Consider the following 22,145-nt stretch of genomic DNA (forward strand, 5'->3'; position numbering starts at 1 on the left):
GAGATCCTCGATGAAAACCTGCTTCAGAGCGCTCAGGACTTCAGACTGGGGCGAAGGTTCACCTTCCAACAGGACAACGACCCTAAGCACACAGCCAAGACAACGCAGGAGTGGCATCGGGACAAGTCTCTGAATGTCCCAGCCAGAGCCCGGACTTGAACCCGATCGAACATCTCTGGAAAGACCTGAAAATAGCTGTGCAGCGACGCACCCCATCCAACCCGACAGAGCTTGAGAGGATCTGTAGAGAAAAATGGGAGAAACTCCCCAAATACAGGTGTGCCAAGATTGTAGCACCATACCCAAGACAACTTGAGGCTGTAATTGCTGCCAAAGGTGCTTCAACAAAGTACTGAGTAAAGGGTATTAATACTTATGTAAATGTGATAATTTTTATAAACATTTCTAAAAACCTGTTTTTGCTTGTCATTATGGGGTATTGTGTGTAGATTGATGAGGAAAACTTTTAAATCAATTTTAGAATAAGGCTGTAAATTAACAAAATGTGGATAAAGTCAAGGGGTCTGAATACTTTCCAAATGCACTGTAACAAGGTAGCAAACAGAGAGGTAAGGAACAGAGAGTGGTAGGGAGAGAACTCCTGTATTCTGTCCTCCACCTCTTTCTTTAGTCTCTCCTTCCCTCCCTCTGTCATATTCCTCACCATTGTACTCCTCAGTGAATTCTTCGTCTGCAGGGGGCTCGGCCGAACGGGGCTTGTCGCTGCGCAGGGAGGAGTACGGGTGCACGGAGGTGCCATATAGCACCAGAGACCACTCCTTCAGCTTACCTGGGGGGTTATGCAGCCCAGCATCAGCAAAGACAGACAAGAGAGAGAGTGAAAAATTACACATCATTGGTAAAAGACACATCATTGGTTTACTGCTACACAATATAACTCTGGTTGGTGAGTATCCTTAAGCGGACAGTTCACTTTAAGCATATTTTGCACTGGTGCCGTCGCTTCTTTAGACAGGACTTCTCTAGTCTACTGTACTACTTCTCTAGTCTACTGTACTACTTCTCTAGTCTACTGTACTACTTCTCTAATCTACTGTACTACTTCTCTAGTCTACTGTACTACTTCTCTAGTCTACTGTACCTGGGACTTTCTGGCTGCGGAGCTGCGAGGGGGAGTCATGGATCTCCAGGATCCAGTCCCCGGCCGCTTTCTCCCCCCAGCAGTGAGTGGTCATGAACTCCCAGTTCTTAAAGCCCTCCATGGAGTGGTCAAACAACCTAGAGGAGACCGCAAGTCAACCACATTTCTATTTCCTACAAGGGAGAAACCACATGGTTCAACCACAATCAGACAACAAACTGGAGAGACTCAGTAGTAGAAACATGTTGACCAGTGATCTTCAATCCTGGTCCTGGGGAGCCACAGGGGTGTGCAGGTTCTTCTTATTCCGGTCCAGTACCAACACATCTGGTTAAACTATATAACGGCTTCATGATTCGTGCAGGGATGAAACACAAGCCTTCATACCAGGAGTGAAGAAACCCTGGTGCGTAGTGTAAGAGCGAGCGTAGTAGAGTAGAATTGAAGGGGAGGTTCACCTGTTGCCAAGCAGCTGGGACTTGGTTCCCGAGGGGGACGTGAGGTTGATTGACAGGTCACCGCGGCGCGGGTGTGTGATGGTGATGCGTACAATCACGTGCTCCAGGTAGATGACATGGTGGTTGGAGTTGTCAATGCAGCCGGTGGCCTTGTACACAGAGCGCACCACATGCTCCGGGCGGATCGTCCTGCAGGCAGAGGGAAGCAACCAAATCAGGTGTCAGTGTCAGAGCAGTCACCCAATCAGAATCTAAATCTGACGTGTGAGAGGAATTGGAACCCAGCTATCATGGATTATTGATGACTCTGAACCGTGTTTTTTTGAGAGCCGAGGGGACAGGACGAGTGATATCACAGCTTGGCTCCCAAACACTATGCCAGAATCCACGCTAGCACGTGTGTGGTTTGAGGTGTAGATCTGCATTTAAGTGTGCTTGGGACAGGGGGGGTTGGGAGGACGAGACAAACCCAGATTACGACTTCCCTGGCAGTCTACAGATCTCATGGTTCTCTCCAATACTCCAAGGATGAGAAGGCCCAGACGTTACCAAATGCAATGGAGAGGCCAGCCAAGGGGTGTCTCAGTGCAGAGCCCAGCGGCTGTAAGATGACGTCCTGAGGACAGCTCCAGAGCAAAATCACAGTGTTGCCAAAACACACCCGGTGCTGCCTCACTTCACATACTACAAACACTCCCTCAAAACACAAACATATGCTTCCCATAAGATTCCTATCGTCCGGCCATCATGGGGCTGATAGATAGGGATATCGACTGGGGAACTAGCATGAGGCTAATTGGTTCCATTCAAAGCCAGTAAACTAAACTGTGATTGGCTCGTCAATGTGTTCAACAAGGGCCCGATTAAGCATCCAGCTGCACAGAAAGAAAAACAAGCAGATCAAATTGAAAGGGCCTGTAAGTCATCTGGGATGTGTGTGCACGCGCGTGCGTTAGACCCTCCAGAACTAATGCTTGGCTGGCTCCCCTCAGTGTGCAGGAGCTTGCACAATCCCATACATGTAGGTGCATGAAAACCTCTGGACAAAAACACACACCCCGGGAGAGAGTCAGTAGGCACGAAATGGGAAAATATTCTCCAAAACGGAGTGAAACAACTTTTTGCCCTGATGAACACTACCCTTGGTTGTTGTTTAATATAGTGTTGTAATGTATTTGTCAATAGCTTTGAACAGATCACATTTGATTGGTTGGTTGATTGGGTAAGGACAAGAAAACTAGGGAGTCGTTGGTTGTGTAGTACCTGATCTGGCGGTCGGCACTCTCCACACAGATGTGCTGGGCGGGGACCTGCTTCCATCGCTCCGCCTCCTTTACCATAGCCTCCGCGTCCATCAGACCAAAGCCATACAGGTGGCTGACTGCAAGACACGCCCACTCATCAGGCAATCCGAACCGTTCAAAACATCAAGTCAATACATACACCGACCCATATACATATCTATACAGTGTCTTTAGGAAGGATCCACCACAATTACCACAAATATGTTGCCTTCCAACCTGGGTTGTTATTGAATTCAGATGTAAACAACATCCCACCCCCCAAAAATCTAGACAGTTAACATGTGTAACAGCCTGAAATGTTTTAATTCGATAAGTATCCACCGACTTTCCTATGACAGAGCTTGAGTAATTCCAACCAGAGGAATGGATAAAGAGTACAGGATTCTAGTTGACACAGGAGTGGATACTTTTACTTAAAAAAAACTAATTTGAAACAAAATAAAAAATGTCAAATTAAAATTGTGCAATGTTCTATGGTCACTGTATATGGCTCTGAGTCTATAGTTATTGATGTCATAGAACAACCAATTAAAAACAGTATCACATCAATGTCAACCCAATCAACACAGCCAATCAAATATTGTTTCCTCACCCGCTCTTTCATTACGCTGTCACCCTTTCTCTAAAAGCTCTCCATTTCCCTCTGGGTGACATGCCCCCCCTTCTCTCTCTCAATTTCCCATTGCTCTTTGAAACAGCCACTTGGAAAAACTGCAGACAGACTGGGACTGCAGCCTGGCTGACCCTCAATTCACATACTACAAACACACAAATATCACTCTCTCTCACACACACACACACACACACGTATGAAACAAAGTACACCACATGGAATGCCTGACAGGTAGTTGGCAGGCGGTGGGATGTTCTATGGTGAGCGACTGGGACAGTCAGGGGTATGAAAGAAAGAGGGGGTGGGGGAGGAGGAGAGTAGCTGAGGTGAAGGGAGGAGAGGAGGCAAGTAGTGTTAAGCACCGTTGTATCCAGCGGCATTGGTCTTCCAGTCAGGGGCATTGAGGTGGCCGGCTCGAGATGTCTTGACGATGATGTGCTGAACATCCCTCCACGACAACAGAGGACTGGGGGATAAATCACAAAACACCACAGACACACATTGATGACCAAATATACAGACTTCAGTGTGTGTACACACATTTAAAAGGTGAATGGATGTGTGTGTGTGAGAAAAAGAATGCGAGAGAGGGGAGAAAAGGGCGAAATATAGCAGATATGTCCATCCATCTCCCTCCCCTGTCTGATCTCACGTAAAACCATTACAAGATGGTAGCCATGTGTCCTTTGATGCAAAAACACACACAAAAAAAATCTAGATGTGGGTCACCAAGTTTCCCGGGAATCCCCTCATATGCCGACCAGATGCTTAATTTTTTTCCCCTCCGTCTCTCATCTCTCCTTCATCCTCTGGGCACAGCATTCCGGAACATTCTAGAAAAGTACTACTCTGCATGGATATATATTTTGTGGAATGGGGAAAACCTTCACAACTACCCAACGCCAACAAACTCTTGAACACTAGTGGGACAGTATGTGGATGTGTTTCCCTTCCCATGAGTCATCTGTCCGGACGTCTGCCATTACGCTCGCTGTCCAACACTCACTCTGTTGAAAGTTTTTTTTTTTTAATTCAAGTGAAAACCAGAAGTTGTTAGCCTGGGCGCCAGTAATAGTGTAACAGTGTTGCTTCCTTCCCACTCTTTGCCCCAACCTGGGCTCGAACCAGGGACCCTCTGAACACATCGACAACAGTCACCCTCGAAGCTTCATCACCCATTGATCCACAAAAGCCATGACCCTTGCAGAGCAAGGGATACAACTACTCAGAGCGAGTAACATCACCAATTGAAACGCTACCAGCGTGCACCACTAACTAGCTAGCCATGTCAATTCCATAAGGACAGAGAGAGGTCTTCTGGAGGGGGAAAGCAGGGGAGTCCCAACTCCAATACCTATCCATAAAAACAGATTCATTGACAAACAAAACCAATAGTTTAACTCCACAACTCCATCCATAAATCAAGTTCTAGAAATGTTTCATCATCATTGCCGTGGTGCCCTAACTAGGCCATGGCACAGGCATCCTAACATCATTTGAACGCTGCCAGAGTGCACACACACACAAACTGTTTCAACAGCTCGTTCGGTCCCAACAGACCTGACATCAAACCCAGCTGAATTCCTCAGTGAGCAGAGCGTCTCCTCTGGTGTTCTGACTGAAGTGTAATTATGGTATAAACATACAGGCGTAATCTGAGGCGGAGGGAGGAAAGATAGGCTGGATTTCAAATGACAGAGCAGGCCTGCTGGCAGCCCCAGCTCCTCTCGGGTATGTTTATCAAAGTCAACTCCACTCTTTCATTCACCAGATAACCACTGATACCATCAGCAGTACTCAAAGAGAAGTTTGTGTGTAAGTAAAAGGCGGGGGGGCAGCAGAGGACAGAAAGAGAAAGTGAAGAAAGGCAAACAGTCAGGAGAAAGAGAACAGTGTGACTGTGATAATGCAGGAAAGCGATGTGATTGACTGGCTGAGTAAACTGACTAACTGCAGTCGTGTGAATCCCTGCATTAAGGTTAAGGAGCTTACTTAGCCTCCAGGGCCAGCGCGATGATCCCAGCTGCCATAGGAGCAGAGGCTGAGGTCCCTGTGTGGCTGTCGGTGCAGCGCTGACGCAGATCTGTAGTGATCTACAGAGGGAGGGAGGGATGGAAAGGAGGGGGGTTAAATCCTGTGGATCAGGGTGAGTTTGAGGCACACCTGAGACTGCATACATTCCATCTTTGATACTCTAACCTGCTAGAATTGACACGCACACACAAACCTGCTGTTCCCAAAGGTACCTAGGAAATAATTTCCTAACCAAGCGGACCAAAGGGATTGGGGGAAAAAAAACAATAATAATATATATATTCCCATTGCAGGACTTCGGTTAGTCCCTCAATGACAGGAGAGAAAAGCTGTGTGCCAAATCCAGTCAGTCAAAATAAAAGCCATCATCCAAAAGGGATCCCTAGCTGACTGACAGGTCACTGTAGAGCTGGATAGGCCACAATTGTGGGCAACTGGGCATTTTTATACATAATAATTGCTTAATTAACTCAGGAACACCACCGGTGTAGAAGCACCTGCTTTCAATATACATTGTATCGCTCATTTGTGTTTCCTTTATTTTGGCAGTTAGTTTTATAGGGTCTTCAGAAAGTATTTACACCCCTTGACTTTGTGTTGTGTTACAGCCTGAATTCAAAATGGATTACATTTAGATTTGTTGGGTCACTGGCCTAGTACACACAATACCGCATAATGTCAAAGTGGAATTATGTTTTTCAAAACTGTAAAAAATGAGAAGCTGAAATGTTTTCAGTCAATAAGTATTCAAACCCTTTGTTATGGAAAGCCTAAATAAGTTCAGGAGTAAACATCTGCTTATCAAGTCATAATGATTTGCATGGACTTATTTGAATGACTACATCATCTCGGTACCCCACACATTCAATTATCTAAGGTCGAGCAGTGAATTTCAAACACAGATTCAACCAAAGACCAGGGAAGTTTTCCAAGACCTCGCAAAGGGAACCTATTGGTAGATGGTTTAAAACATTTTTTTTAAAGATATTGAATATCCTTTTGAGCGTGGTGAAGTTAAACTTGGGATGGTGTATCAATACACCCAATCATTACAAAGACACAGGCGTTCTTCCTAACTAACTCAGTTGCCGGAGAGGAAGGAAACCACTCAGGGATTTCAACATGAGGCCAACAGTGACTAACAGTTAGTCATTAAACTCTATGATAGAAAACTGAGATTGGATCAACATTGTAGTTACTCCACAATACTAACCTAATTGACAAGAGTGAAAAGGAGGAAGCCTGTACAGAATACAAATATTCTAAAACGTGGCAAAATAAAGTTATGTCCTAAATACAAAGTGTTAGGTTTGGGGCAAAGCCAATGAACACTCCCCATATATTCAAGCATAGTGGTGGCTGCATAATGTTATGGGTATGCTTGTAATCGTTAATGACTGGAGAGCTTTTCAGGATCATTTTGTATTTTTATGGCATGGCGCTGAGCCCAGGCAAAACCCTAGAGGAAAACCTGGTTCAGTCTGCTTTCCACCAAACACTGGGAGATTAATTAATCTTTCAGCAGGTCAATAACCTAAAACACAAGGCCAAATCTACATTGGAGTTGCTTACCAAGAAAACATTGAATGTTCCCAAGTGGCCAAGTAATAGTTTTGACTTTAATCTACTTAAAAATATATGGCAAAATCTGAAAACGGCTGTCTAGCAATGATAAACAAATAATTTGAGCTTGATGAATTTTGAAAAGAAAAATGGGTAAATGTTGCACAATCCAGGTGTGGAAAGCTCTTAGAATTATCCAGAAAGATTCACAGCTATAGTCGCTGCCAAAGGTGCTTCTACAAAGTATTGACTCAGGGATGTGAATAGTTATGTAAATGAGATATTTCTCTATTTCATTTTCAATAAATTAGAAAAAAATCATTACGGGGTATTGTGTGTAAAAACCTATTTAAATCAATGTTGAATTCAGGCTGTACCATAACCAAAAAGTGTAATAAGTCAAGGGGTATGGATACTTACTGAAGGCACGGTATATGCACAGCGGGGGACCGGATCCTAGATCAGCACTCCTACTCTGAGATGCTTAATGAAGACGGGCCCTGGAGTGGGTCGGATTGAAAGGGTGGTTTTGGTTGTGTGTGCGCATGCATGTGACTGTACGTGTTGAGTACTGGTCATGGTTCTGTGTGAGTCTATATGGCAGCATAGGCCTGGCTGGATCTTAGTCTCCCCCTGCTTAGTCTTCTGACCCTCTATGGGGAATGTGACAAGACACTGCCAGACAAGCTGGGACAAAAGGGCCAACTGTCACTGTCTGTCCGACTGTCTGTCCCAGGGGGTCAGCCCAGGACACAGCTTGACCAACACGCTGACCTCTATCACCCAGCCTTGGGTTCAAAGGTCACAGGCTTTACAACTAAAGCCTGTTTCTGGCTTTGCCAGCTCAGGAATTAGTTACATGTTAGTATGCCATCTAGTCGGCCTAAATAACACCACATAGCGGCATTAGCACAGTAGTGCACTTTCTCGCTCACACACACTAGTTCTGTCCTCACTCTGCTGTTGCATGTTGTGGTAAGAGTGGAGGAACATCCACATACACTTTTTCCCGCCCCCTCAGAGACAGACTTACTATCTTCCGGTCATAGTTTTCTCCGCTACTGTAGGTGGTGGTGAGGGTGGAGGAGCACTCCTCCAAGTACCAGGGCTTGCGTCCGCTCTCAGCGGTGCTGGAGATGGAGATGGTGTAAATGCTGTTGGTGTAGCCATCACAGGAGCAGTGGTCCCGGCTCCGCCCACCGTTCCCTGACGCCCACACAAAGATGGAGCCGCGCCCCTTCCTTCCCTGGCAGGAAATCAAATCAATATAAATTAGATCAGAGGTGGGACTTCCTGCGGCCGGCAACAAAGAAAGTTCTCCCTCCACCTGAATGCTGAAATGGTAATAGCAAGTGAACTCAGCAGTGGAGGGGGAATTCTAAAATGCTGTGTTCCATTTCTTTGAGTGTTTCTCTTATGTAACCTACTTGTTGTGTCTATGTACTGACATGTATGTGTAACTGATAAATGTAACTGATAAATGTAACTGTAACTGATAACACACGTTAATGTGTAAAAATGTATTGATGTAAAAAGTATTTTTGTCTGTAACGTCTTTCTCGTTACGTGTCGGACACAAGTAAGACAAGCTGTCGCCATTGGCGTCAGCTAATGGGGATCCTAAAAAAAGTCAACATCTCTGTGTGATTAGCAGGGACACGGGAGGAAGCCTACCGCTCTGAGCTCTGACTATCACTCAAACACACACACACACACACACACACACACAGAGGGGATAAAAGGTGAAGGGTAGCACTTCAAAAGGCCTCTGTCAGCCAGTGATAAGAGAGAGAAGCCCCTCTGAGTGAAGAGTGGACCAGACGGAAGAAAACGCTGACGGACAGCTTGGACCAGCTATGAAGGGAGGCGAGGGAGAGAGCGCAGGAAGGGAGGTGACTTCTTAAAGAAAAGAGGGAGGCAGGAAAGAGACAAAAAAACAGAACATTTGCCCAAGAAAGCAGGTCACACACACAGCTAAGTCTTACTATACTTGAGGACTTTTTGGGGACCAACAAGTGATTCCCATTCAAGTCTATTTTCCCTAAAATGAGGACAAGTGAGGACTGGCAAAAATATTCTTACTTCTCTGAATTTACTATTCTTGTGAGGACTTCTGGTACTCACAAGTATAGGAAAATATGTCCACACACACACGTCATAATAGCCCAATAGACCTCTTCAGCTTCGATGCCAAACAGAGATGTACGTAACCCACCACCAAACTCTAACCATTGTTTTACTTTCTCCACAATCAAAATGTCAGCAGCATTTCTGACTCAGCAAGGAGAGGGTGTTCTGACATCACCACAAGTGGACTGTGAACACCACTCCCCTCCACTTAACCCTAGGCTTAGCTCCTCCTTTGAGCCATCTCCACAACATACTTATGAATATGGATACCATGCATGAATATGCTAATTAGACGCAGCAGTGTGAGTGTGTGTGTACACAACGTACAGTGTGTGCGCGCGAGACGCACCATGCGGATACCGTTCTCGAAGGCTTGCCTGGCCAGAGAGGCGGGGCCATCCACAGTCTTGCCGTCGTCATCGGGACCCCAGCTGGCACTGTAGATGTCAATATGTTGTGGCTGCAGACTCAGAGACTTGGCCTCAACCATGTCCGTCACGTCGCCGTCCAGCATCCGCACCCCTGATACACACACACACACACACACACACACACACACACACACACACACACACACACACAGAGTGAACACACACCCAAGCCCTCACACACTCACCACTGTTGAATAAGATTTAAAATAACCTTGAAACACACACTCACCCCCTATCCGTGCGTTGTAGGCGATTCCCACAGTGCAATGGGAGTTGTTAGCAGATGCAGCCACTTCCCCAGCACAGCGAGTTCCATGCCTAAAGAGGGAGGGACACACAGACACACATTTAAAATCTCTCACACACGCACATTAACAAACTCACAAATATGTAAACAGATTTACTGGGGCCTCCCGAGTAGCGCTGTGGTCAAAGGCACTGCATCTCAGTACCAGCTGTGCCACTAGCGATCCTGGTTAGAGTCCAGGCTCTGTCGCAGCCGGCCGCGACCAAGAGACCCATCGGGTGGTGCACTATTGGCCCAGCATCGTCCGGGTTAGGAGAGGGTTTGTCCAGCAGGAATGTCCTTGTCCCATTGCACTCTAATGACTCCTGTTGCAGGCCGGGCGCAGTGCACGCTGACACGGTCGCCAGGTGCATGGTGTTTCCTCCAACACATTGATGCGGCTGGCTTCCGGGTTAAGGGGGAATTGTGTCAGGAAGCAGTGCGGCTTGGTTGGGTTGTGTTTCGGCTCTTGACCGTCGCCTCTCCCGAGTCCGTACGGGAGTTGCAGCGATGAGACAAGACCAACTACCAATTTAATCCGTGAAAATTGGAGAGAAAAAGGGGTCAAAAAATAATATAAAAACAATTAATAAAAACTGAAGAATTCACAAACAGTCGGTATACCATCTGACAACATGCATATTTAAGAAAAAGAAGTGGGGAGAAGCGAGTGGAGTTAGACTTAGTTCAAACTATGGGCTGGAGGAACAGGTCGACACATGGCCAGTAGCAGGGGCTGGGTCTTGTTCATAAGTCCACGCAATTTAAAACGGCTTCTTCCCTTTGGTGCCCAATGACGTGACCCTGGATTCAGAGGCAGCAGCAGCTGCACTGGGATACATACAACCCTCAAATATTTTCACAATGTGAAAGAGACAATGATTTGTATGTTTCCGGGCCCTCAACAAGCAAGGGCAACATTCTGCCAGACTGTAGCCGCGTCAACAAGTGGCCCGGTTAGTGATGAGCGCAAACAAACAAGAGTGGGTTTTAGGAGAGGAGGAAGAGGCAAAGACATTCTCGCGCTCGGCACGACCAGCCCTCCTGCCGAGAACATCTGGAACAAGCGGCCAAGAGTCACCACTGACCGCTGTCATGGCAACCCAGCATCTACACATTGGCAGGCAGGGTGCGCACACAGAATTCCATGCTCAAACACACACACGCCCTCGCTAGCCTAAAGGTTCTACTGTAGTGTATTCCATCACCTGGCTGAAACCTCTACACTTATGGCAGCCGTATGGACAGTTTGTTGAGCCAACATTCAAATTCTTCAGTCCTGTTTGGCTTCACACAGCGCCATAGTCTTCCTGAGTCTCCGCTACATATGTGTGTTGTTTGTGTTGTCTGCTCTCAGCCCATCTCCATGCCATGCCTGCTCCAAGTCAGTCTGAACCAGACCATCTGTGCGATGAATAAAGGGCGATGTGAATAACACACTGTCTGGATCAATCCTGGAGGTCAATCCTTTGTTTAGCTCACGGAAGTGGAGTTTTACATTATAGCAGAGATTCTACCACATGGAAATGGCCAAATTCACCAGCAGATGTGTTCCTCATAAGCAGAAAGAACAGCTTGTTCTCCTCTAGAAACACACGCACTCAGAATAGGTAACAAAAACACAGTGGATGCAAGGTTATTGTCTGTTTACTTTGAACAGCTGAGAAACTGCTGGTTTATAGAGAGGGACTGAGTCGGTAGAGGGGAGTGTATCCAAACCATTCTGGTGTCGTTGTTTGGTCTGGATCAGAAGTGGCAAGTCCTCCCGCTTAAAATCAGTACCATGTCATAAAGCTAGAGCCGAGAAACTGAATCACCTACCACCACACTTGTGTCTCTAACCAAACGTATTGAATAGGGACATAGCAAGTGTATCAACAGTGTGGGGAAGCATTCATAGAACCTATCATAAATGGTGTTCCCTCAATGTTTATATGATCACTTAGAATATGTCCTCCAAGACAAGTTGGGACGATGGAAAGATACAAGTCTGTCTGAAAATGCGTGTAGTGTGTAGGCTTTAGGTAGCTAGCAAAAACACACTAATGGCTGTGTTCCAATAGCCTCGCTAGCAGCATACTACCTAGAATAAAGTAATGAGTTGGGCCATGCATTCTAAGCAGTATGCTAGTATGGACATTGGAACGTACCCATTATTGTGACAGACTTGTCAACGAGCCCCACTCAGAGGGAGAGGTGGAAGGAGAGAGAGAGAGAAAGAGAGGGAAGGGCAAAGTGAGAGAGCAGACCATGATCCTTCTAAAGCAGTGGGCTAGTTAACCTCCTGTCTCTTTAAGAAAACAAACTACCACAGAGTACTGAGCGTTTGCCAAGGCATTTGGGATAGAACGTCCAAAACCACTGACAGCCAAACTGGCACAGGACACAGGGCTCCCAGGCAGAGAAGAGCCACACACACACACACACACACACGTGATGCTGTGACCTGGTATCTTACTTATTCTCGTTGCTGGCATCATAACGGGGCATGGGGTCCATGTCATTCCCGTTGACATCATAACTGGCCTGGTTGTCCTGGAAACAGAGGGAGAAGCCTTCACCATCATGGTCTTATGGCCGAGCAGCATAAATGGCTGAACACGCCACACACACTCCTACTACAACACACATACCCCATTCCAAAACGCACCCACACTCACGTAGTTCTGAATGAGGTCGGGGTGGTTCCTCTCGATGCCGTCGTCTAGGATGGTGATCACCACGTCCTTCCCTGTGTAGCCCCTCTTCCATGCCCCCACTATGTTCATGTCCGACTGGCAGTTATGGATGTCATCGTTACAGTGCTGGCACACACACACACACACACACACGTCACTGGAATAGTGCTGAAATAAAACTAGCAACCCACTTAAGTGGTAATTACAGTTCTGGAACAGTGAGACATCTGTGTTGTGGCAAAAGTGTGATCACATAGATATAGGCCCTGCTTGAGTACTTTTCAAATGCAGCTTTCCAACCTCCGTTCCTTAAAGTAATCACTGATCTGACATGTCTGGGTTGGTGAAAGATATGAAGTGGGGTTCTTGCTTTAACCTATCAAATCATTCTAGATCATCAGTGAATGGCCCAATGAGAAAATAAACAGCTGTCAAGCAGGTCCAAAGATGGCAGGAGAAAGTCAGTTGTAGGCTAATGCCCAGGTTAACAAATGCCAATGGACATGAACATGGACAAAAAGTACTAAACAAGTACTGCCTAAAACAGTAAACACTCATGATTGAATATTTATGACAAAGTCCAAGCTCTATCCTCTGTCCAAAAACACTGGACTGATAAGAACTAAGGTCAAAGTATTGTTGTTATCATTGCCAAGTTAACCATTGACAGAACCCAGAAGAAGAGCAAAAGACCAGAGAGCTTACAAATAGCGCACTCACACACAAAATGGAAGGGGAGTAATGATTTGTACGTGGATGTGACTAGCGGCCACAAGCGAGTGTAGTATTCTTTCGGTGTAGAGCTACATATCTTGCGCAGTCTGAACGGAGTCATTTGACACTGCTGTGGGCATTTAAAATCCTCTCAATGTCAGATCAGCTTAAATATTGCAGATAGTTTTCTTTGCATATATACACACTACAGTTCAAAAGTTTGGGGTCACTTAGAAATTCTTGTTTTTTAAATAAAAGCACATTTTTGTCCAGTAAAACTGAAGATCTCATACAACACTGTACCACTCCCTTTACAGAACAGAGCAAACTGACTAACCAGAATAGAAAGGATTGGGAGGCCCCGGTGCACAACTGAGCAAGAGGACAAGTAAATTAGAGTGTCTAGTTTGAGAAATAGACGCCTCAAGTCCTCAACTGGCAGCTTCATTAAGTAGTCCCTGCAAAACACCAGTCTCAACGTCATCAGTGAAGAGGCGACTCCTGGATGCTGGCCTTGTAGGCAGAGTTCCTCTGTCCAGTGTCTGTGTTCTTTTGCCCATCTTAATATTTTATTGGCTAGTCTGAGATATGTATTTTTCTTTGCTACTCTGCCTACACAGGCGAGGACAAGGCTGGAGATCACTCTGTCATGCTGATTAAGTTCGAATAACAGACTGGAAGCTTCAAAAGAGGGGGGGGGGGGGGGGGTGGTGCTTGGAATCATTGTTCTTCCTCTGTCAACCATGGTTACCTGCAAGGAAACACATCCCATCATCATTGCTTTGCACAAAAAGGGCTTCACAGGCAAGGATATTGCTGCCAGTAAGATTGCACCAAAATCAACAATTTATCGGATCATCAAGAAGTTCAAGGAGAGCGGTTCAATTGTTGTGTAGAAGGCTTCAGGGCACCCAAGAAAGTCCAGAAAGCGCCAGGACTGTCTCCTAAAGTTGATTCAGCTGTGGGATCGGGGCACCACCAGTACAGAGCTTGCTCAGGAATGGCAGCAGGCAGGTGTGAGTGCATCTGCACGCACAGTGAGGCGAAGACTTTGAGGATGGCCTGGTGTCAAGAAGGGCAGCAAAGAAGCCACTTCTCTCCAGGAAAAACATCAGGGACAGACTGATATTTTGCAAAAGGTACAGGGATTGGACAGCTGAGGACTGGGGTAAAGTCATTTTCTCTGATGAATCCCCTTTCTGATTGTTTGGGGCATCCGGAAAAACCTTGTCTTCTCCTGACAAGCTTGAGTGCTACCATTAGAATTTGGCCATTTCCATGTGGTGTAGTGGGCTCACTCACAATTTTGCCTAAGAACACAGCCATGAATAAAGAATATGTTCTTTACATAGAACACATTCTCCGAGAGCAACTCCTCCCAACCATCGAGGAACAGTTTGGTGACAAACAATGCCTTTTCCAGCATGATGGAGCACTTTGCCATACGGCAAAAGTGATAACTAAATGGCTCGGGGAACAAAACATTGATATTTTGGGTCCATGGCCAGGAAACTCCCCAGACCTTAATCCCATTGAGAACTTGTGGTCAATCCTGAAGAGGCGGGTGGACAAACAAAACCCCACAAATTTGACAAACTCCAAGCATTGATTATGCAAGAATGGGCTGCCATCAGACAGGATGTGGCCCAGAAGTTAATTGACAGCATGCCAGGGCGGATTGCAGAGGTCTTGAAAAAGAAGGGTCAAAACTGCAAGTGTTGACTCTTTGCATCAACTTCATGTAATTGCCAATATAAGCCTTTGACATTTATGAAATGCTTGTAATTATACTTCAGTATTCCATGGTAACATCTGACAAAAATATCTAAAGACAAAATGAAGCAGCAAACTTTGTGGAAATTAATATTTGTCATTCTCAAAACTTTTGGCCACGAGTATAGGCAAGTCCATAAGCAAATAGGTAAACTGGGATATGACTAAAGAGTTAAATCAGGGTGATTTTTTTCCCACAAATAGACATGTATTTTCCTTTCCATGGTAACACAATCTTGTCCATTTTTGGTAACTTTATTAACATTATTGGAGAGCATTTATTTATTTATGGATATGTATACCGAGTATATCCACATCACACCATTTTATTGGTAAACTACATGGTAATGTAAAAGTTTTATTTTTTAGTGATCCAATATTGTACACTTATAATTTGGTTGTAATCCAGAGAGGTTAGTTAAAGTATCTAGATCCTCTGAGGCTCTGGAGGGATTCAAATTGTGGATTTAAATAGAAAACTAATCAGCGTATAACACCTTTCTTTTTAAGCCCTTATTGTTATTATTGTTGGATCTGATTTGAATAGCTAACATTTCGATGGCCATAATAAATAGATATGCCGATAGTGGACAACCTTGTTTTACTCCTCTTGACAGTTTAATACTTTGAGAAGTAGCCATTATTTACTATTTTACTCTTAGGGTTACTATACACGACTTTAACCCGTTTTATGAGATTCTCCAAAATTGAAATGTTCCAGGCATTTATATATAAAAACTCCAGTCGTACTTTACCAAAAGCCTATTGAAAGCCAGCAATGAATAGCAGCCCTGGTTTCCCAGATTTTTCATAGTCTTCTTTTGTTTCCAGTACTTGTCTTATATTATCTCCAATGTATCGTCCATGTAAAAAAGCTTTCGGATTAGAATTAATAATATCCGGCAATATCTTTTTAAATTCTATGCACTATATATATTTAGCGATATACATTCCCCTCAATGTCATTTGAAATCTCAGGAAGATGTTTGAAAAGTAATCTAGACATTTGCCTTTGAGGCACGACACTCTTAGGCACACTACAAACTAGGTGCATGCACACACTGCCCGCCCCCCTTATGGAGACCTCCATTAAGTAGGTCTGGTGACCCTTGACCCTGAGAGCTAGGGTGTGGTCCGCATACTTACTATGTACCACATACTGCTCCACTTGGCATCATTGAAGAATATGGACTGGGCGGGGCTGGTCTGGGAGGGGCTGGTGAGGGGGGGAGGGGCCGCCTTGTAATCCCTCTTGATCCGCCTCTTTACCACCTGCTGCTGAATCCACTCCACCTATAGCAGAGGCCACACCATTGCACAGTGAAGAAAGAAAAAAAAGCATCAAAACATATCCAATGTTTGAACATGAATACGCAGGGTTGTTGGGCAAGCATGTTCAGAGTGGACATGTTCAGAGTGTAAAGGAAAGAATGAATGGGGCCATGTATCGTGAGATTTTGAGTGAAAACCTTCCATCAGCAAGGGCATTGAAGATGAAACGTGGCTGGGTCTTTCAGCATGACAATGATCCCAAACACACCGCCCGGGCAACGAAGAAGTGGCTTCGTAAGAAGCATTTCAAGGTCCTGGAGTGGCCTAGCCAGTCTCCAGATCTCAACCCCATAAAAAATATTTGGGGGGAGTTGCCCAGCAACAGCCCCAAAACATCACTGCTCTAGAGGAGATCTGCATGGAGGAATGGGCCAAAATACCAGCAACAGTGTGTGAAAACCTTGTCAAACGTTTTCTGTAAGTCTTCACCTCTGTTATATACCCTTTGTTGGCAATGACAAAGTATTGAGAAACTTTTATTGACCAAATGCTTATTTTCCACCATAATTTGCAAATAAATTCATTAAAAATCCTACAATGTGATTTTCTGGATTTTTTTTCTCATTTTGTCTGTCATATTTGAAGTGTACCTATGATGAAAATTACAGGCCTCTCATCTTTTTAAGTGGGAGAACTTGCACAATTGGTGGCTGACTAAATACTGTTTTGCCTTACTATGTGAACACGCATACAAATTTCTCAGGTCACAATCAATCTCTCAAACCTAATGGATTCGTTTCAAGGAATTCCTTGGTAAACTCATCTCAGAAATTTGGGAGTGTTGGGTAGGATTATTTTTGTAACGACTGCTGCCTTTCACTTTTACCCAAGGTAGCCAAATCATTTAGGTAAAACAATAACAAACCAGAGACAGAGGTGATCGACTTTAACATTCCTACAAAGCTAAAAAGAAAGAGGGAGTGAAAGAAAAAAAATCCTATCAGAGTGAAGTACGACCTACTAAAACAATCTGTCAGTTTCTCCAGAGAGCAGAGGGAAAAGAGATGAGGGATGGACACAGAAAAAACACTGGCAGAAAGAGAGAGAGAGTGTGATTGAGAGATAGAGGAGAGAAAAGGGTGTTATAAAATGGGGGATAGAATGAGAAAAACAGGCAGAAAGAAGGGGTGGGGGGAACTGAGGGAGAAAGATTTCATAAGCCAGAATGTAATGAAGTCAAAAAATAAAACATTTGTAACAATGATGGATGGCGATGATCATGTGAAGACAGAGCAGGCACAAGTCTCTGCTCATTTCACCAAGTCTGTCATCAGTTTCAAAGCAACCATTTACACACCTCATTAAGCTCAGAACAGCAGAGACATCATTATACATGTGTGTCTGTCTAGAGCTCCCTGTCTGTCTGCCCACCCAATGTCCATGTGTGTTTGTGTAACGGATGATAAGCGGTAAGCCTAATGCGGCGGTCCTCAGACCGTCACCTAGACAGGAAGTCCGACCGCCGGCAGCCAGTCTTCCATTAGTTCCACCACTGACCTGAGAGTCCACTGAGACGGAGAAAAGACGGATCCTCCCGCTCCAGATGGTGAATTGGACTCCTGAAATACAACTGCTTCTGCATTCCCCCTTCTTAAGGATTTGGAGGTGGCTCTCTCTTGCTGACTTGGTCTGTAACCAAGGGCAACCAGGATCCCAAAAAAATCCAGCTATACTGTAGAAGTGTCAGCTGAAATGGCACTTTAGAAATGCTTCCTTCCTTGATGGGATCACTGATCTGACATGAAAGCATAGATAGAAGCAAAGTGATGGGCGTCCTTGCCTATACCTATCCAAATCTGTTATAATCAGTGATTACACTGAACAAAAATAGACGCAACATTTTCAAAGATTTTACTAAGTTACCGTTCATATAAGGAAATTAGTCAATTGAAATAAACGAATTAGGCCCTAATCTATGGATTGCACATGACTGGAAATACAGGACATGCATCTGTTGGTCACAGATACCTTTAAAAACAAAAAAAAAGGTAGGGGCATGGATCATCAAACCTCTCAGTATCTGGTGTGACCACCATTTGCCTCATGCAGCACAATACATCTCCTTCGCAGAGAGTTGGTCCGGCTGTTGATAGTGGCCTGTGGAATATTGTCCCACTCCTCTTCAAAGGCTGTGCGAAGTTGCTGGATATTGGTGGGGACTGGAACACGCTGTCGTACACGTTGATCCATAGCATCCCGAACAAGCTCAGTGGGTGACTTGTCTGGTGAGTATGCAGGACATAGAAGAACTGGAACATTATCAGTTTGAAGGAATTGAGTACAGATCTTTGCAACATGGGGCCGTGCATTATCATGCGGAAACATGATGGCGACGGTTGAATGGCACGACAATGGACCTCAGGATCGTCACGGTCACTCTGTGCATTCAAATTTCAATTGTGCAATTGTGTTCATGGTCTGTAGTTGATGCCTGCCCATACCTTAACCCCACCATGGGGCACTCTGTTCACAGTAAACCGCTCGCCCACATGACGCCATACACACTCTGTCATCTGCCCAATACAGTTGAAACTAGAGGTCGGCCGATTATGATGACCAAAAAAAGCCGATACCAATTCCAAAGCAGACGACAATACTGAATACAACAATACTGAATGAACCCTTTTATTTTAACTTAATATAATACAGAAATACAATCTATTTAGTCTCAAGTAAATAATGAAACATGTTCAATTTGGTTTAAATAATGCAAAAACAGTGTTGGAGAAGAAAGTACAAGTGCAATATGTGCCATGTAAAAAAGCTAACGTTTAAGTTCCTTGCTCAGAAGATATGAAAGCTGGTGGTTCAATATTCCCAGTTAAGAAGTTTTAGGTTGTAGTTATTATAGGAATTATGACGTGTCGACTATTTCTCTCCATACCATTTGTATTTCATATACCTTTGACTATTCAATGTTCTTATAGGCACTTTAGTATTGTCAGCCTAATCTCGGGAGTTGAATTGCATGCTCCCTCAAAACTTGAGACATCTGTGGCATTGTGTTGTGTGACAAAACTGCACATTTTAGAGTGGCCTGTTATTGTCCCCAGCACAAGGTGCACCTTTGTAATGATCATACTGCTTAGTCAGTTTAATCAAATTGCTGGGATGTTTTATTTCAGCTCATGAAACCAAAAACTTTACATTTCACTTCACATTTTTGTTCAGTGTACTTTGAGTGTCTGAAAATGGGGCCAAATGTCACTCGGGTGAGGTTAGTCACACACTCGCTCTCCAAGCCGACGACCTTGGGCTGGTAACTTACTGACAGCCATACCTTTGACCGTGTCCCACATGCGCCAGGCGGTGCGTCAGCAAGCCATAAAGCCATTATCACTGCCTTGTCACCATGGAGACCTGCATGCCAACAGGTAGATCGCACAGCGCGCACACACAAGGTGTGTCCGCTACACCCAACTGACTCACACACATACAGATGACTGTCATTAGACAACTAAGCATAACAACGTGATTATTTATATAACCGGCTCCACGGACTGACCCCAGTGCATCCATGATAGAGAGCAGCCCGAAAACAGCAGTGAAATGATACTGGCATCAGAATGGTAATGATATGACACTGATCCCTGTACAATAGTGATGGGAGCAGAAAGACTCCCAGCTCAGACTGCAGACCCAGCTCACATCATCCCTGTCAACCCTTCACACAGGAGAGAAACTTCAGGGGAAGAAGGGAGAGAGAGGAAAGAGAAGAACACTGGTCCATCAATGGCAAACTGCCTCCTGCCCCAAGGGGAGTCTTTGTTTATTACACGAGTCAAAGTTGAAAAGGGCCAACATATCCAGCAACAGTATATAATACATAATTCATCAAAGATCTCTCATTGAATGACAACTATGCTCAGCAGTGCTATGGCTGGTAGACTTTCCATCGGTGTACTGAACTACAGCTGTGCCCTGTAATGTACGCATCATCAGGGCGAGACCAAGGGTGGTGTTCTGTGACTCATCAATAATGCAGGCGTGTGTCGATGACCTGGTGGGGTGGCCCGCCAGCACGGTGAGGCGAGGCTTACCTTGGACTCCATCGAGAGGAAGCTGTGGCCACCGCGACTGGAGAGAGTTGACCTTTTGATGGTCCTGCTGTGAAAGAAGTGATAGTGGTCCTTCAGGTCGCCAATCTACCGAATAAAAACACACCACGATCAGTCTACAGTAAAAACACTGGTTGCATTCAAACGTCAACCAAGTCAGACAGAGGAATTAAACAATGTAACCTGTGAACCACAAACCTCCAAAATAAGAAAGACAGACAGACATGAGGCAGGCGAAGTGTGATTAACTTTAATAATTCAGAGGCAGATTATCAAACAGCAATGGCTGCCAGGTGTCATATACCCTTCCCATTGACCCAGGGCTTTAGAGGAGTTACCCAAGGGACTGTATCAAGCCCCTATATCCTTTCATGTAACTCACAACAATGTTTCACAAAAGATGTCTGCAGAAAGAATGCAGAAATTACATTATTTAATAAACTGTGGATGCTGAAATCAAGACCCGGTCCAGACCGTCCCAAAAAATGACGTCTGTGGACGTTGAAACCAAGGCCAGGGCGAATTGACCCAATTCCAAATGACAGAAAACAGTTATGAGCTGAACATAACTGTATGCCAGTGGAAGGGAGGACAGTAAGCAGGTGAAGCAACTGTGGTTAGTGACTACTATTCTTTTATATTGTAGCCAATGCAGTAAGTCCGGTACTGAGTAGTAAATCCGTTACTGAGTTTTAAATCACTTAGTAATTCATAAACAAAAATGTACATCAGTAAAAACACTAACTAATTGGTAGGTCTACCTTTACTTGTTAATTCAATTAACTTAAAATTACCCTCCATTAGAAAATGTCGGTTTTTGGTAACGGATTTACAAGGCAATGTTCCTTAAACATACAATAGGCAAATAATTTCCCCAAAACTAAATTTAAGCATTGATATTGGTTGGCAGGGATCTTTACGTCAAAATTGTTTATTTCTAATACCCTTTAAAGACTTTCTGGTAGATGTTTTCGAAAATCCCTTTTCCATCTGTTTGACCAGAAGTTAAATCCATTACTTATGCCTAATTTTGAAGATGGAAAATGGTTGAAAAATGTATCTATGCCTTAATTTCCCAAAAAGAGACTCTTGGCTATCATTTGACACCCAATTTGATGTGCTCCTACGAACTTCACTTAGGTGCTCATGGGTCCTTTAACATGGAAATCACCCTAACACACTTGTTAGCTAGCTTTAACCATCTAGTTAAAATATAATGTTCGTACCATTCCTCCATGGGAATCAAACCCACAACCCTAGCGCTGCAAGTGAAATTATCTACCAACTGCCTTACTCCCTCTCCATCCATCTGTGTTTCTTTATCATTGTATGTTCTCATATCTCTATCCCTGTCAACTGAATGACACTGTCCTTCTCAGTCACCCACTCTGTTCACATCCCCGTCTCCTCTACCGTTTTGTTTTTCTCTGACAGTATTTACGTACACGCTGCCATTTCCCTGTTTTGCCAAGTCGCCCTCGCAAAATAGGTTTTTAACCTCAATGGGTCTTACCTGGATAAATAAAGGTCTTCCTCAACTTCATTATCGCATGAATGTCCCTAAATAAAACAACCTAATTTCATCCTGAAAAAAATTATAATCATGGGAACTTATTGAGTGTCAAGAACTTTATTTCATACACCCACACATGTATGCCTTTTTTGTGCA

At 44.5% G+C, this 22,145-nt stretch overlaps 1 protein-coding gene across 7 annotated transcripts in view; it reads right to left on the reverse strand.

Moving 5' to 3' along the window:
• Positions 1–22,145, reverse strand: part of pcsk5b (proprotein convertase subtilisin/kexin type 5b) — a 56,634-nt gene that overhangs the window by 28,100 nt on the left and 6,389 nt on the right. For 3 of the 7 annotated variants that reach the window (XM_036979525.2, XM_036979524.2, XM_036979528.2), the window contains exons 2-14: positions 20,459–20,563; positions 16,233–16,379; positions 12,582–12,725; positions 12,380–12,456; positions 9,865–9,953; positions 9,554–9,726; positions 8,108–8,320; positions 5,470–5,570; positions 3,840–3,943; positions 2,824–2,941; positions 1,561–1,749; positions 1,103–1,239; positions 665–790 (exon numbers count right to left, since the gene is read on the reverse strand). In XM_036979525.2, coding sequence (XP_036835420.2) covers positions 665–790; positions 1,103–1,239; positions 1,561–1,749; positions 2,824–2,941; positions 3,840–3,943; positions 5,470–5,570; positions 8,108–8,320; positions 9,554–9,726; positions 9,865–9,953; positions 12,380–12,456; positions 12,582–12,725; positions 16,233–16,379; positions 20,459–20,563 — 1,723 coding nt within the window. Of the gene's footprint in view, positions 1–664; positions 791–1,097; positions 1,240–1,560; positions 1,750–2,823; positions 2,942–3,839; positions 3,944–5,469; positions 5,571–8,107; positions 8,321–9,553; positions 9,727–9,864; positions 9,954–12,379; positions 12,457–12,581; positions 12,726–16,232; positions 16,380–20,458; positions 20,564–22,145 lie in introns of those variants that run through there. The other 4 variants (XM_090237116.1, XM_090237115.1, XM_090237118.1 and 1 more) reach the window with 3 other exon arrangements.

Source organism: Oncorhynchus mykiss, chromosome 6, assembly GCF_057628025.1.
Source record: "Oncorhynchus mykiss isolate SJ-2025 chromosome 6, ASM5762802v1, whole genome shotgun sequence".
In the NCBI taxonomy this organism is placed as follows: Eukaryota; Metazoa; Chordata; class Actinopteri; order Salmoniformes; family Salmonidae; genus Oncorhynchus; species Oncorhynchus mykiss.